The following is a 16,349-nucleotide window of genomic DNA, read 5'->3' as shown; positions in this document are numbered from 1 at the left end:
CAGAGTTCCCTGGACTCTTTTCACCATGTGTGGATACAAAGTCTGTGACCCCGAAGAGGGCCCTCCCTCCCCCAATCATGCTGGTGCTCAGGCTTCCAGCCTTTCAGAACTGTAAGCAATAAACTTAGCTGTTTATAAGCCACTCAGTCTGCGGTGTTTTCTTCTAGAGCCCAAAGAGACTACATTCCAATGATGGAATGGGACGTCACAGGGGATGGTGAGCTTCCTGTGCTGGAAGTATTCAAGGGGACGATGGCTGAGCACCTACCAAAAATGCTCGGGGTCTTGGTCTCAGCCTCAACAAGTCATTTAACTGATAATGCAGCCCTGAATCCTCTCTACTGGTGATAAAAATGGAATCCTGAACTGATTGCAATATTAGTGATTTAACAAAGCCAAGAAAACAAAATATCATTAGAAATAGCTATGAGGGGTGGGGCATACCTCAGGGGTAGAGTGTGTGCCTAGCATGCATGACGTCCTGGGTTCACTATTAAAAATAAATAAACCTAATTCCCTGCCCCCCACCAAAAACCAACTGAAAAAATCAAGAAATGGCTATCAAATGTAGATTTTGAATAAAGATGAGAAGAAAGAGATATCCTAGAGTTAAGAATAATTCCAAGTACTTTAGACACTTATGACACATATTCTGTTGTGGTAATTTTTTTTTTTTAAGATTCTAAAGGAAACATGGAGAAGGTAAAACCCCTTATAATATAGGGAGTTCATGAAGTTGTAGAAACTCTGACATTAAATATTCTTTCCTATTAGCCTCATTCTTGAGATGAGAACCTTTTGATCTGAGAGTAATTTTAAGCCAATAGTTCTGTAGTTTCTTTCTCATGTATCACTTTTTCACCTTCTCCCTTTGTGAGGGTACTTCTTATTCCTTTTACAAAGTGTGGTTGTAAATTAGGCTTGTCAGATTTAGGGATGCCCAGTTAAATCTGAATTTCAAACAATGAATAATTCTTCTGGAATGCATATGTCCTAAATATTTTGTGTGATATAATGTACACTAAAAAAAGAAAATCATTCATTGTTGATCTGAACTTCAAATTTAACTAGGCCTCCTGTATTTCACCTGGCCATCCTTGGAGTTGTAATCCAAACTCCAATTGTCTCTTACCTCTCAGAGAGATCACTCCTGAACCTCTCCCCTTTCCTCCCCATCCTGGTGTCTCCCGAGGCAGCAGGCTTAGATTCCTGGGAGCCTGTCCCCGGTCCACAAAGGAGCTCAGCTCCACCTCATTTCCACCCTAGGCTCCCCCACAGTCAAGGGAATGCTTTTGGGAAACTGGGGAAGGCCATTTTTCATGGGGTTGCAAATGAATTGCAGCAACTTGCTTAAAGAAATAGATGTTTGTGTCTCAGGCAGAACCTGTAGGAATATTGCTGCTGGCCTCTCCCAAGATGGAAGAGATTTCTTCTGCCAGCTCTCCAGATCCCCAGTTAGGTGGCCTCTCCCTTGGTATGAATTGCTAGGTAGGTAGAATATATTTTAAAAACTTTTACTGTCGGAAATTGCAAACATGCATACACAGTAAAACAAAAATATAATGAACCACATGCACCCAGCACTCAGCTTCAACAACTATCAACATTCTTACTGCACCCAGTCCTTATACTCACTGCTTCCCTCCCCCACCCCACCTCATTATTTTTTCTGTTGTTCTTTTATAGATAAAAAATTTACATACATTGAAAAGTACAAGTCCCTAATGGTATTATCTTGACCGATGGATACCGACCACCATTTAACCCATATATCCTAAGAGACACAAAAATGGGTGGGCCGTTTTGTCTTTTGGCAGATGTCTTGAGGGCCTGCCATTTTTCTTTGGGGCTAGGGACCATACCCAGGGTTTCAGCACCTAATTGAAAGAGGGCTTGTGATTGAGGCTCTAGGAACAGGTGGTGCAGATTCCCACTGGAACATGGATGGCCAGAGGGGTTAGTGGGTGAGATGAGTAGGAAGGGGCTTGGAGCTCACCTTGAAAGGGGCTCCCTGAAGTTTTTGTCCCCTGAACTCCACTTGGCAATAGCTATCTGTTAAGTTGTTCTGAGGTAACCCAGCCCTGGCCTGGGAGCCCCGCCCCTACTTACTCCCTCCCCTACCCGTGAGCCACAAGGAGTCCTTGCGCCCCCTAGAGGCCCAGACTTTGGGGACTGACTGTTGGACTACGCGTGGTGAGATGAGACACTCAGCTTCCTCCTTACCCTGGAGGTGAGCTCTCTTGGGCCTGCTGATTCTTATTGATATAATGAAAGTGTCTGTTTTTCTCAACATGTGTCTGGAGAAACAAGGAAATTAAATTGTAAGGAAAGATTCGATTGAGGAGCTTCAGGGCCTTCCTTAGCATCTTCTTGGCAATCACCATCTGGCCCATGTTGAAACAGACCTACAAGGAGAAGAAAGGGGAAGAGAGGAAAAGAAGAAAAGCAGTGATTCCAGACTTGGTTGGTATGTTCCAAAATCACGTAGTTTTGGAATCTTAACAACAAAAAAGGTCATTTAAGGCCCAGGAACAAAATCCCCCTGTGCCTAGCACAATCGTAAATATTTATTGGATGTATACATGAAAAATGTTTAAATGGCTATGATTTAGCATCCTCCTTGTTCATCATCCTACCCCTAAGGAAATGTCTATCCATTCATGTCCATTTTGGGAGGTTGATAGAAAAATATTTCATAAAGATGTCAAGCAAGAGGATAAGGAAGATCTTGCTGTTGGCAAATGATGGTGAGGAGGTTTGAGTCCTGGGGCTTGGGGTTCTGGAGTCTTGGAAAGGATGTGTGGCAGAGGATGGGCGGAGGATGCAGAAAGTATAGGGATGACTTCTACTTCTTGTATGTAAAGCCTCAATGGTAAATAACAGAGTAATCATGTTTTTAATGGTTTCTTACCTGACCTTTGAGGGTATAAAAGGTAGCTGACTCAAAAGTCTTACTCCAAGATTTTTCCTTCTTGAGAGTTTTCAGCATCCTCTCTCCCTCATTCAAATATATGTAAGCCTGCAACCAGCACAAGGAGTAGAAGGTGTTGAGTCAGCAGGGATCTGGACCACAGAGGGGCCATTGCCCCAGTCTCTACTGAAGGAAGAGAAGCAGGACGACTCCAGCTCCCACCTCCACCTCTCTACCTTCAGCTCCTGATTATAAAGGGCCTTCAAGCTCTAGACAGAGGTGACAGGGAAAGTTCCCACTGAAGATGTAGGCCACCTTCATGCCCATCTTGGTCCACTGAATCTCTCACGCTAGAGGATGAATCTAGAAATCTCTCCCTTTCCTCATGTTGTCACAGAAGTCACCTCTCCTGAAGCTTTCTCCAAGGCAATTTCCTCCTTAAAGTAATTCCACCCCCAACCTCCCTACTTCCAACACTGTACTCACAGCCCCTGAGAACATCCCCACATCTATGGGAAGCCAGCCTCTACCTTTGGAGTGCGTTATGAACCACCCCATTTCCTTTGCCAGGGCCATCTTTGGGAGGTGGAAGAGGAAGGTAAGGCCCCGGGCAGCCTTCCTCACTTCATCTTCAACGTTCTGTGACATCGTGAGGAGTGTCTTGGTAATTGGGAACACCAAGGTAAGGTCAGAATTGAAGAGTAAAATAAGGTGAGGCAGTCTAGCACAGCCTAACGAGTATGTGTGGGAGGCAGAGAGAAGGAGACATGAGTTGGCCACCAGCGCTGGTCCTACCAGATTTGTTTCAGTGGGAGAGGCATGTTTTGGGACCTTTTACTGGGGCTCTGCTTCCAATCATTGTCTTCCTGATCATTCACCACCCCCTTCAGAGCGAGATGGGGGTATGCAGAGGTACAGCAAGTTGCCCTCCAAGGCTACTTAAACCTTCTTCTCCTGGGACCCGCTGGCCACATCACTCCTTTCTTCACATGTGTGTATAAAGTATGCACGGGAGACTTTCATCCTTTTGGGGGAGGGGGCGGATAATTAGGTTTACTTACTTATTTATTTATTTTTAATAGTGGTGCTGGGGATTGAACCCAGGACCTCCTGCATGCTAAGCATGCGCTCTACCACTGAGCTATACCCTCCCCCAGCTCCAAGGAGACTTTCATTCTTAACACAAAGACTTGAAAGAACCAGGGCTTACTGACATTTTTAATGGTTTTATTTCAAAATTTTATATAAATCTAAGGTGCGAGGGTTGATTAGGCTTTTGTGATCAACAGCAACTGTAAACTATGGAACCACCAGTGCAGGAATGAAGGATGGTGGTCCTGGCTACCCAGGTGTGCGAAGCTCTTCCTGAAGCTGGCTGGAGTCAGATGAAGCGAGGCCCAGAAAGGCATCTCCTCAAGTGAGTTTCATGGAAGCTTAGTCCAGCCAGCTGCTCTATGAAAAGTGATCTAACGTCAAATACATTTGAGAGAAACACTGGCCCAGTCCTAGCCCGACCTTCTGGGAGATTTCTATGTACCTCAGCATGTGAAGGCCCTGAGATACCTGTAGTACAGAAACCTATTTAGCTTTATTCAGCTCAGCACTTCCCAACTTACTTACCAATTAATTATTTTTATTTCATTATATGTATCAAATCCCCCCCATTTCTGAGGGCATGTTGCCCTGGAAACCTATTTACAATTATCCTGGAGAAACTTTCACTAGTGCTTCAGTGGCCTAAAGGGATGTATAATAATTTAGCACAAATTACACGAAGACCAGAGTGAGTGAGCACCTTTGGGGATCACTAGGTTAAATCCAGATCTGTGCTTATTCAAAGACCTATGGGAATTTGTGCTCACAGGTATCTGGGAAAGACAGAGGGCAAATGTTGCTGGGATATTTCTGAGAAAGACTCCACTGAAACTGAAGAGCTGAGGCCAGGGATCCCATATTGGTAGACAATTCACAGCAAGTTTCTAAAGGTGGCAATATTTTAAATGATGTATAATGGTAGTTTTGCAGTTTGTTCTGACTTTCTTTTCTCAGTCTCAGGTCATTTCCCTTCTGAGCAATTTGATTTTCAGAGGAAAGGGGTGTGCTGGTAGGAATCAAGAACATGAAGCTATAAAAAAAGCACACTAGAGCTTCTCTGCTGGCTCTGGGGTCTGAACGTTGTTTCAACGGTGAAGGGAATCTGGGTAGAAACAGCTTACCATATAATTATCACCCAAGATGAGATAAGCAGATGCGATTTCTAGGAAGTAATACAAGGCTTTGTTGTTTTCTCCCAAAGCCAGAAAATGGTGAGCCAGAGGAATGATGACAATCTCCACGATCTCCTCACACTGGCAGTTTTCCAGAGGAGTGATGTCTTCCTCAGACGTCCTCATTCTTGTTATAACAATGTCAAAGAAAGTCAAGATCTTTTCTCTTACTTCTTCAAAACTGTCCAAATGCAGAAATAAATAGGGGTAATAACTTGTAGATATAGTATAGCTTTTGCTATGAAAAGATCTTCAAAAACAAATAAAAGAGCAAGATAAGAAAACCTAATGTAGGTAACTACTGAAGAAACTCACCATGCCTACCCTCCGGCATAGCCCACTTGTACCTAAAAGGCCCAAAGGACTGACCAGACAAATGAGTCTAACAGTGTTCTTACTTAATGCCAACTATTCATGCTCCACCCCCTAAATAATTATCGGTGCATGTACCTGGGATTTCCAGAAAATCCTTCAGATTTCTTAAGAGTCTCTATTCTGGAAAAGGTGATCTCCTCTTCAGCTGGAAAACAGACACACAAATGAGTTGTATAGGTCATTGGCTGAGATGTCTGGTATTCACCAAGGATTCCTTGTTTTTTTTTTAAATGGAGGCACCAGACATTGAACCTACGGTCTTGTGCATGGTAAGCATGCATGCTACCATTGAGCTATACCCACCCCCCAACAGGGATTCCTGTTCCCCTTCCATGATAAAGTTGTTGCCCAGCCAAGATCTACATTTCCCATTCCCCACTGCATCTTAGGTAAAGCCACGTGTTTAGTTTAAAAAAAAATGGGATTCAATCAGAAGTAATATATGTCACCTCTGAACTGAGGCGGTTATATATCTTCACCTTTTCCTTCCAAGAAAACAAATCACTTGTGGGGACCTACGGGATAGGAGCAAATCCACAAAATGGGAGGAGCCCGGGTCCCTGAATGACTGTGTACAGGGCCATTTGTCAAAACTCTCACTGCATCATGACATGGGCAGGAAAACGCGATCATCCTATTGTGTTAGCCACTCAGATGCTGGGGTTTGTTATAGATGGTAATACTATCCTAACTAATTTACCCTGCAATAACTCAAACTATGAATTAATGATGCTGAAGAAAGTGACGTCAGCTTCTAATGGCGAAATACAGACATTTAAATGTAACATCCCCAAAAAGCTAACTTAAGGGCAGAGAGCTTTGAATTTAAAAGCTTCAGTCTATCTAGACTTCAATAGGTTAGAAAATTCCATAATGATCTTAAGACAGAAAACAAATGAGGATTGTCGAATCTAGCCACTTCTCTATTCGGGGAGAAGGAAGAACCCTGGAGAGAGGAAGGGACTTGTCTCAGATAATATATCTATTAGTGATGAAGTAGGACCAGAACCTAGGTCTCCTGACTCCAAGGGGAATATATTACTCCACAGGTCCTCTAATTCATAAAGTGCAGTTTGAGCATTTTGTTATCACCATCTTCTGAAAGCCTTCTGTGCCCTTGCCCCATAGAATTAGTGCCTCAACTCATGTGTGCCCACTGACCCCATGCAGACCTCTATCACAGTCCTTTATCACACTGCATAAGGATTAATTTGCCCACCTCCCCTAGTCTGTAGTCTAGTTCATCTCTAGTGACTACAAGTTGAATAAATTGAATTATGCCTTTAATCTCCTGCTCCTCTAAAACTCATCTTGTCAGGCTTATCGTTGACAACCAAATCGCCAAATCCAAAGGTTACATCTCTGTCCACATCTTATTACACTCCTTGGCATCATTTACTATATATAAGGGACCATTCCCTCGTCTACCAGCTTTCCTAACACCCATTCCCTTGGTTCCCTCTCTCACTGGCTGCCTACTTTGCCGGCTCCTAATCCTCTATCAACACTTCAATTGTTGGTAAGCCTCAGTTTGACTGTGGGCTCCCTTCTCCATCCAGTTTCTCCCTAGGTAATTTCATCTGCCTGTGACTTTAAATTCTATTCATATGCCAATAACTTTAGGTTTTACATTTCTAAGACCTGACATCCACCCTTAACTACAGACTCACATATCCAAGTGCCTCCTTGGCAACCGCCACTTGGATGCCCAATTTCAAAATTAACACGATCTAGACGGAACTCCTGAATCTCTCTTCCGTAAACCTATATCCACCAACACTTCCCCTAGCTTAGTAAGCGTATATATCCATTTTCTCAAGGCAAAAAAAACTAGGCAATGTCCTTGATTCTTTTCTTTCCTTCATTCCTATCCCCATCTGGTCCATCAGAAAGTCTCACTGACTCTACCCCAAAGCATACCTCGATCCATCTTCTGTCCATCTTTATAGCACCACCCTAGCCCATTACCAAATTTTATCTAGACGAGTGTGAAAAACTGCTCTCCCTTCTATTCCCATCCTCTTCAATCTGTTTTCTATTGAGAAGATAGAATAAGTTTTTAAAAAAACATGATTCAGATCTCTATGGTGGAAACTTGTTTTTTTTATCTCAACCTCCATTATCCTTTTTCTCCTTAGTAAGAGAGTTCAATTTTACTCATGGCAGCTACATTTTCCAGCCTTCCTTGCAACTGGATATAGCCATGAGACAAAGTATTGATCACTGACCTATAAGAGGAAGTATTGGGTAGGAATCTAGAAAATTTCTGAAAAAAGAATTTTTTTAATTTCATTTTTTGGTTTATTTTCTTCTCCTTCTAGTGTTAGATGTGAACATGATGGCTGGAGCTCCAGCAGCCATTTTGGACCAAGGGTCTTTGATGATCATGAAGCCTCCATACAGTCCCAGTGATGAGACATAGAGAGGATTTTACATACAGAGAAATCAATTTAGCAAATTTAATAATAAATTTAAGCCACTCTAGCTTGGTTCTTGTTATATGTAGCCAATGCTAATTCTAATCAATACTTTCCCCATGTATTCTAATCCATTTAGAATAAAATTCAGACTATTTCTCCAGGCCTACAAGCCCTGATGCTTTTATTAATGAATTTGTTTATTGACTATCAGCCTCCATTAAAATTCAAATATATAAGAACAGACACGTGTCTACCATTTTCATCACTATATCCCCAGTGCCTTGATCACTTCCTGACACGTAGAAGATATTCTATAAATATTTGCTGAATAAATGTATGTTTGTTGAAAAAAATCAATTAGTAAAAACAAAATTCTATTCCTCCTTTAACACCTTATATAAAAATATATATATATTTTTTACATTTCAAATTGTAGTAGTGATAGAATGAGATTCTGAGAAAAACAATGTTGGTTAAATAAAGCAAATAAAGTCAGGGTATACAAGATATAGTTTTTGTCATTAGATCATGTATCCGTTGGGAGAATCATATTATTTTTAGCTCTCCATTTTCTTCATTTATGAAGGAAATATTAAAAATTCCTTCTTCAAATAGGATCTGTAAACACCAAAAGAAAAGAAATATGCAAAATTCTTATAGGTTCTCAGAAGAAAGAAGAAAAGTAGATACTACTTGCTCACCTTGTGGTTTCAAAGACTCAGAAATAAGACTTAAAGGTGAAAAGCTAACCTCTTTTGTTTATCTCCTGACCTCCAAGACCAGGACATTTTACCCATTAAAAAGAGAATAAAATAATTTTTAATTAAGGTACAGATTGGAAGGGGTCAATTCCTGTCTCAGGGTCGTTACACTGGCTGTCCCCTCTGCCTAGAATGCTCTTCCCCAGCCATCCATCCAGCAGCATCTCTCACTTCCTTTGTCCCGCCTTCCACTGAGGGCTATCCTCATGGCACTGCATGCTGAATCCCCCTTGCCCTACCCAATAACTCTTTTCTCATTTTCTCTTTGGGATCACTTACACATACTACAGAATTTACTTCTTTGTTAGGTTTTTTTCTCCATTGTCTACTTCTCCCCAGCAGAATGCTGTTTTGTTCCCTGGTGTATCTCAGGTGCCTAGAGCAATGTCTGGCACATGTCAGAAACCCAATAAATACTTGCTGAACGAGTCAATGAAACGTGGGGTGAGAAGGCATGTCCAGAAGATAAAGGAATGAAAGAAGTGGTCACTGAAGACATAGGTGGAGAAAGTGGGAGGAAGGAGCCCAGGAGGGAGCCTGTGGGCTACAGATCCTTCGAATGGACCAAGACTCAGACAATAAGTTTTCAGAAAGGATGTGAGGATTGAGAGAGAATTGAAAAGGGAATCAACTTCCTCACTATCTGATTCATATCTAATGCTGTGTCCCTGAACTTTTTACAATTATGTCCTGTTCCAATATTACCGAAAAGCATATCCCACACTTTGGGAGATTCAGGGGTAAAGGACAGAGTGTCCAACCAAGATTGAAGTAGGATCTTATAAGGAAGACATTGCAAAAAGAAAAGTTTCCCAAAAAACAGTTTCCTAGAAACTCCAAGAAAAATAAGCTTTTGTTAAGAAATCTATTTACAGTATATTACTTGGTTCTCTAAAGGACAGCATTTACACAGTCTTAATGCAAACACTTGATTGATTTATCTAAGGTAGTACTATAACAATATTAGGGGAGAGGTGCCGAAGAGTGGTATAACAGCGTTACATTCTCATCTACCATGGCAAGACTAAAACAGATAATGTCACAATTTGAATTTGTAAAAAGCAGCGTAACACACCACTTAGTATGTGGAGGTAATGACCAGAAAGAACAGCTAAGTTAAAAATGTTCGCCCCAGAGAAAAACTCCCAAAGGTATGCATGGCAGTCAGCCATGGGATTATTGCTTTTATGGCAGAACTTTCAGGAACTCTAAAAATGTCTCTATTTAAAGATATCGAGTTGATAGCCTTTTAAACAGGTGAAAAATTCTGATAAGGGAAATAATAGGGTCCTGGCCTCACTCAGGTGGAGGTGCTAAGGGAAGGGTGTCAGCAGACATGACTCAGAGACATCTGGTCACGTGGGCTCCAGAGCGAAGCTGTTAAAGTACATTGGAGAACCCAAAATAGTGAGTTGGTTTCTCTGATGGCCCTAGCCAGCCTGCTTAAGATCACCCAACTGCTCAGACTGACCCGTCTGCTAGCTGTCAGCTGATTTTACCCCTCACCAAATAAATCAAACCATGTATAATATTATACGTGTATTTTATACATAGATATGTATTTTATACATATATGTGTGTATGTATTTTATACATAATTATATGTGTATTTTATACATAATTTAATATGTATTTTACATCACATATATTATTATATATAAAGTAAGTTTCATGAATCCCACACAGTCTGGAATATCCTTTCCCTTTCCTCTTATCTCTGGCAGTCTACTCTCTACTGTTAATGCTTTCATTGGTGCTTTGGCTATGGCCCTGTGTTGGATCCTTCACTGAAGCTCCCTTGATCTAGGCATGCAGCCTCTTTCGCCCTCTACTGCCTGCCTTCTTAGTCCCTGTATTTTAATTTTAGCAGGCCATTTCTTGGGGTCTTCTCACACTCCCAAGGGTACTTTTGAGAACAACTTAAAATGGCTCCAGGCTGGCTTTTTCTCCCAGGTGAGTTATATCTGCTCTATGGGAAATCCTCACACATCCTTTCCCGAACTCAGGGAGGGCAGCCACAGGCCCCTTTAGCCATCTTAGGCATGAGACCTTCGGTGTCCTCTAACCCATTCCAAGGAAGACACCTTCCTAGGGTTGAGGTATGAAGGAAGCCATCCACTTGAGGAGTGTACACAGTACCTCTTCAGTTCTTGCCAAATCACCCCACACATCCTGGCCCGCTCCACACTCTTCCTCATTGTTATGTCTTGAATGTGGATGAAGGATCCCAGATTATAACTGATTCTGTATATCCAGCCATTTCCCTCACTTTGGATTACAACATCCATCACATCTTGGTGCTTGGTATGAATTTCAGTTTCAGTATCATGTTACACGTATACTACTAAAAGTATAATGATGATAATGTGTTTCCAAATTCGGAAAAACATAATACATGAGGGGAATTGTAATAAATACTAGCAGTAAACACTGGGCTCAGCCACGTGTCCAATCCCCTTACTTCTTCCCTGCCCCAGGGGAACGACTGCTGAAGTCTCACTACTTTTCTGCCCAAGCCCTCAAGGACTTGAAAGCTTCACGTATAGACTCTCTGTATATATAGGCTCTATAAGGCTCTGAATTTAAAGCCTGGTTTCTCTTTTTTAAAAAGGGAGATTGGCAAGTGTTAGTGTAGTGTCAACGACAGGCTTACACCACAGTACAAAGCTCCTTTCTCCCTGATCAAGCACGGGGTCACCTTCCTCACTCGCTGATTCATACCTAATGCTCAACTATGGACCTCTTCCAATCTCCTTGGCCAGTATTACCTGGAAATCCAGTCCTGCACTTTGGAAAGCTCAAGTGTGACAGGCAGGGCATGAGCTAAGGGGTTAGACTGACCTGGGACTGAATAAAGTCTATTACTCATTCTGTGGCATTGGGCAAGGTATTTAATCTTCCAGAACCTCAATTTTCTTATCGATAAAATGAAAATAACCCTCCACCTTGGAGGGTTGATAAGAGAATGAAGGGAGAAGGCAGGTAAAATAGAGAATAAGTGAGAATAAATATTTGGTACCTACTATGTGCCAGGCACTTAACATACATTTCTGCCAAATTTTTAATATCCTTACAATACAGGAGGCCTCTACTTGCAGCCTCTACTTCCCCGACCAGATTTAGCCATAATCACCGAGGCCCTGTGACTAGGGCAGGCAGCTCCCTGGCCACCCACAAATGAGGGCTGGAGTTGGCATCGCTGCCCTAAGTCTGGCACCCACTGTGCCCACCGGTGAGTCCCTGGGCCCTTACACCCCTGAACCCTCTGTTGTGTTGTCCCAGATCTTGTGGCCGGTCTGTGCTATCGGTTTGTAACTTTTTTACTTGGGTCTCAGATTGTCTTGAATCTCTAACCTGAACCCAAGCCCTCTTTTCTGGGGCCCTGGCCTGCTTAGTACCTGCCTAATTCTCTTCCACCCACACTCTCTTTCCACTGGAACCTTGTTTCAAACAAGACTGACTGAGCAACAACATTCTTACCTGCCAAGAATCACCCCTCCCTCTTGGGTCTTACTCTTCTTCCCAGTTCATGATGTCAGACCGCACTCCCCACCCCTGACCCTCCGTGGATTCCATCCCTTGGTGTGAAGTTAGGTCTGTTTTATCTCTTTGGACATTTTAATTTGAGCTCTGGTCACACCACATGTTTCCAGAATCCTCATCCCCAAATCCTCCCTGACAGTCTCAGAGGGTGACTGGTTCTGCCCACCCAGCTGCACATTACTCCCCAATCTCCTCCAGCCTCGGGGATCTATGCTGCTGAAGGCCCACCGCCCACGGTGCCTGTGCCCTCAGGGGACTTGAAACCCTCATGGTCCAGACCCACTTGTTCTAGGTCTTAAGTCTCCACATTCCCCAGGAATAGTTAGGACTAATTAGGAATGAAGTAAATTTACTTTGAAATCCATGGAACCTAGCCATCTTCCTGATGGTATCCAAGTCCAAGGTGTTGAGCCGGATGTCCACCGTGAAGTGGTGAAAGGGGACAAAGTCCCCACTACGGCAGTGGTCACACCTGTGGGCATTTTCCTCTAGGAAGCGGGCACATTTCAAGTGCATGGCTTTCTTCTGGTCCTTCAGCCACAGCTCGTAGGCTGTCTTCTGCATCATTGGCCTGCAGAATCGAATGATGTGGCACTCAATCACCTCGCTCTCCAGCTCCCGAAGCTCCTCCTCCTCACCAAGGGCTGGAGAGGACAGAGAGGGGTTTTCAGGCAGGCCGTGGCCAACAAGTCAGCCCCCGCTACAAAACACAGATCCGTTCTTTTCTCGAGATGTGCCTTTAACTAAAAGAAATAGGGGTCACTTCCAGGCTCTACTCACCCATTCCTTCAGTGGGCCTCAGAGAGAGGGAGCGATAATTCACCTCAAAAGAAGTTGCGTTCTGCTTTAGGGCCACCTGGAGCTCCTTGCGATTCCGGAAGCAATCGAAGACATTGGATTCCACGAGGGTTGCCAGGGCGTTGATCATCACCTTCATGTTCCAACAAGGGAGAATCTCAAACAACAACTCAGTAGTGAAGGTCAGGCCAGTGATGGCAGCACATCTCACCAACATCTGGTGGGATAGGCTCATGCTATCCAGCTGGACCAGAGAGATTTCTGCAGGTGGAAACCAGTCATCCATCTTTATCATAAGCATTCTAGAGATGGACAGCTGGCCTGCTCTACAGCTCTAGTTCACAGAACAGTACCCAGCCAAGCTAAGCCAAAAGAAGTGTTTGCTTAGTACCTACTTCACAGAAAGCACTTGCACTGGGAGCACAAAAGATGGAGACACTATGACCTAAAAATACACGTGTCCCATTGGCCAGGCAACAAGACTGATTTCAAGGTGTTCTGCTTTTGTGTTAAAGTGTGACAAGGGTGTGTGAGGAGAGGAGAGGCCACAGTGGTCAAAAGGAGTAGGGCCTGCCATCCACGTTCTGTGCTGACTTCTCCAGCTGGTCACCCTCTGTCTTATTCACTGGCTACTCTTTCTCCTGGAAGCTCCTAGCCGTTGCTTCTCTCTATCTGCCCCAGGGACTCATTCATTCTTGTGACACCCCACTACCATCTCTATGCTCATGACCAAGTGTCAGAGAGTTCCTAGCTCCGATTCCATCTTCTCATCTAAGCTCAAGTATCGTAGCTCACGTGGCTTCCTGGACATCTTGACCAGGATGTCCTCCTATCACATCACCCTCATCGGGGACACAATATGAACTTCTCAGCTTGTCTGCAGAACACAGCAGGAACCAAGCGAGTCCACTTTGCTACTTGAGTAGACATAGTGAGTGAAACACACATGATGCTCTTTTGAAGACTGAGAACTTGAGGTTTCTACATCATCCTTCTACTAAACATTTGATAGCATGGATTGGAGCTGAATGCATACTAGAACATTACTTGAAATTCATTTTTCTTGAAATGAATAATAATAGTACATCTCTGATATAAATTCTGTTTGTCATTTCTTATAGAAGTAGATAGCAGAAAAGACATCAGTGTTAGATTTTCTCTCTCATTATTTGATTTCTGTTTAATTGAAAATGTACTATACCTCATTCTTTCATGCAGTTGAATACAACTTTGTTCAAATCAGACTCCAGAATACGCCCAGGGGGAAGGTGGCTCCTACTTAGAAGCAGAAAAGCCAAGCCTACGATGGAGACTTCCCACCATCTGGGCAACATAAAACAGACAACAAGCCATGCCTATCTGCCTTTCTCCTTTGTTGGAGGCATCCTAGAGAAAGCAAAGGGGGATCTAGGTCCTGGAAAATGAACATCGGGTCAGATTTTCTTTACCTTTTAACGACGCTGGTGGTGACAAGTTTTTCAATCTGACATCACTGGTGAGGTTACAGACTTCTTCATTTCCCTTATTATAACCAAAAGCAAGCATTTTAAATTCCTCTGTTGGCATGGCAAAATTCCCTAGAGGGCGATAAAAGGGAAGAAAAGTTGAGAGCCATTGCCCTATTATTGTCTCCATTTTCCAAAAACCTTAAGTTAGGTCTCACACAAAAAAGAGCAGGCAGAGATGTCTGCTGGCTCCTCAAATATTCTGGAATACTGTGTTTTAAAGAAAACTGATGTATGAAAATCTAAATTTACTCAAAAAATGTTTTTTCTCTCCCTCCCTCCAGGAAAGAGAGGATTGATAATAACTACTGGATGCCTTCCACAATACATGCAGTTTTACAAAAATTTGATTTGAAGATTATCAGGATGTATCTTATAGTATATAGTAACATATACTTGTATGCACATTGAAATACCCACACTCAGATGCAGATACATTTTGAGGGAGACCGTACTCTCCATGTGTGGTTATTGTCAGAAAGAGATATTAATAATGGTAAAGTCTGAATAGTAAGCTTGCCTCGTAGTTTTTTCTCCTTGTACTCCAAAATGCATCACTTATTTGTCCCTTCAGTCATTCATTAACACCTGAGTTGAAAGACACTGTGATAGGTGATGTGGATGAGAGCGAACATAACTAAGCTCCTGACCTCCTGGAAAGATAAGGTGTATCTACAAAGAGCTAGACTGCCAGGCAGTAAACAAGTGTCACATCAGTAGGCACAGACAGTGAGTGCTGGAGCGCTCAAGTCAACCCAGTACAGACTTTTTATGCACCATAACCTGTGAAGGCTATAAACGTGGCTAATGCATGCTTCCAGCCCTCACGGATCTTCAAATTTATGGAGACAGATATTTAAGTAACTGATCATAATACAGGAAAAGCAACCTAAGAGCTAAAGAGCAAAGAGGAATAGAGGAGAAAGAACAATGAATTCAGTCTTGGTGGATTTAGCAAGGCTTCCTGGAGGAGGAAGCATTTTGATGGAACCTTAAAGGATGAAGGGATATTCCAAGTGGAAAATAGAGGGATGACCAATGCACAGAGCACTCTGCAAGTTAGGGAAGTGTAATGAGATCAGTGTGGCTAGTCTATGGCCATACCACCCTGAACGTGCCCAATCTCGTCTGATCTCGGAAGCTAAGCAGAGTCGGGCCTGGTTAGCACTTGGATGGGAGACCAGTGTGGCTAAACCAGTGTATGGTGTGCTGGAGTGCTACTATGGGACATATATTTGGAGAGAGAGTTTGGGAGCAGAGTATGGAGGGCATTTAACATCACACTATGAAGTTTGGACTTTATTCCACAACAATGGGGAAATACACCAGGTTTCTGAAGAGAGGACAGTGGTTATCCATCCAATTACTTTTAGAAAGCTAATACTGTAAGTAGCATATAGGAGAGGTGAGAGAATGGGAGAGGGAAAACGGTAAGAAACTATAACAATGGAATATCACGAAGTGACAATGGACAGACAGGTCTAGGCAAGTGGTGGTTCAAGGAATACTAACAATGTTGAGAAAAAGGGGCCCAGGCAAGATAGTGATGGAGGTGAGAGAGACATGAATGTTGCCAATAACCAAGCTGGGAAATATAGGAGGAGATGCAGTCTGTTATATCCTTTGTTCTCTCTCCAGGTACATTATTTTTTCTGAAGCACTTCATTTGGTAAGTGGTAAGTTGCATAATTCTTGCCTTTTTACTCCCAAATACTTTACTCTGAAATTCCCCAGAATAATGACATTCTCTTACATCACTGGAGAATAAT

General features: G+C 42.8%; 1 protein-coding gene across 1 annotated transcript in view; it reads right to left on the bottom strand.

Annotated features, from left to right (window-relative positions):
- ADCY10 (adenylate cyclase 10) overlaps positions 1-16,349 on the bottom strand; it is a 66,605-nt gene that overhangs the window by 14,870 nt on the left and 35,386 nt on the right. The window contains exons 18-24 of the mRNA XM_006193970.3: positions 14,524-14,652; positions 13,058-13,336; positions 12,631-12,921; positions 5,629-5,698; positions 5,128-5,359; positions 2,912-3,019; positions 2,224-2,405 (exon numbers count right to left, since the gene is read on the bottom strand). Coding sequence (XP_006194032.2) covers positions 2,224-2,405; positions 2,912-3,019; positions 5,128-5,359; positions 5,629-5,698; positions 12,631-12,921; positions 13,058-13,336; positions 14,524-14,652 — 1,291 coding nt within the window. The remainder of the gene's footprint in view (positions 1-2,223; positions 2,406-2,911; positions 3,020-5,127; positions 5,360-5,628; positions 5,699-12,630; positions 12,922-13,057; positions 13,337-14,523; positions 14,653-16,349) is intronic.

This window comes from Camelus ferus, chromosome 21 (assembly GCF_009834535.1).
Source record: "Camelus ferus isolate YT-003-E chromosome 21, BCGSAC_Cfer_1.0, whole genome shotgun sequence".
NCBI lineage: Eukaryota > Metazoa > Chordata > Mammalia > Artiodactyla > Camelidae > Camelus > Camelus ferus.
This window is presented reverse-complemented; position numbering and strand designations above follow the sequence as displayed.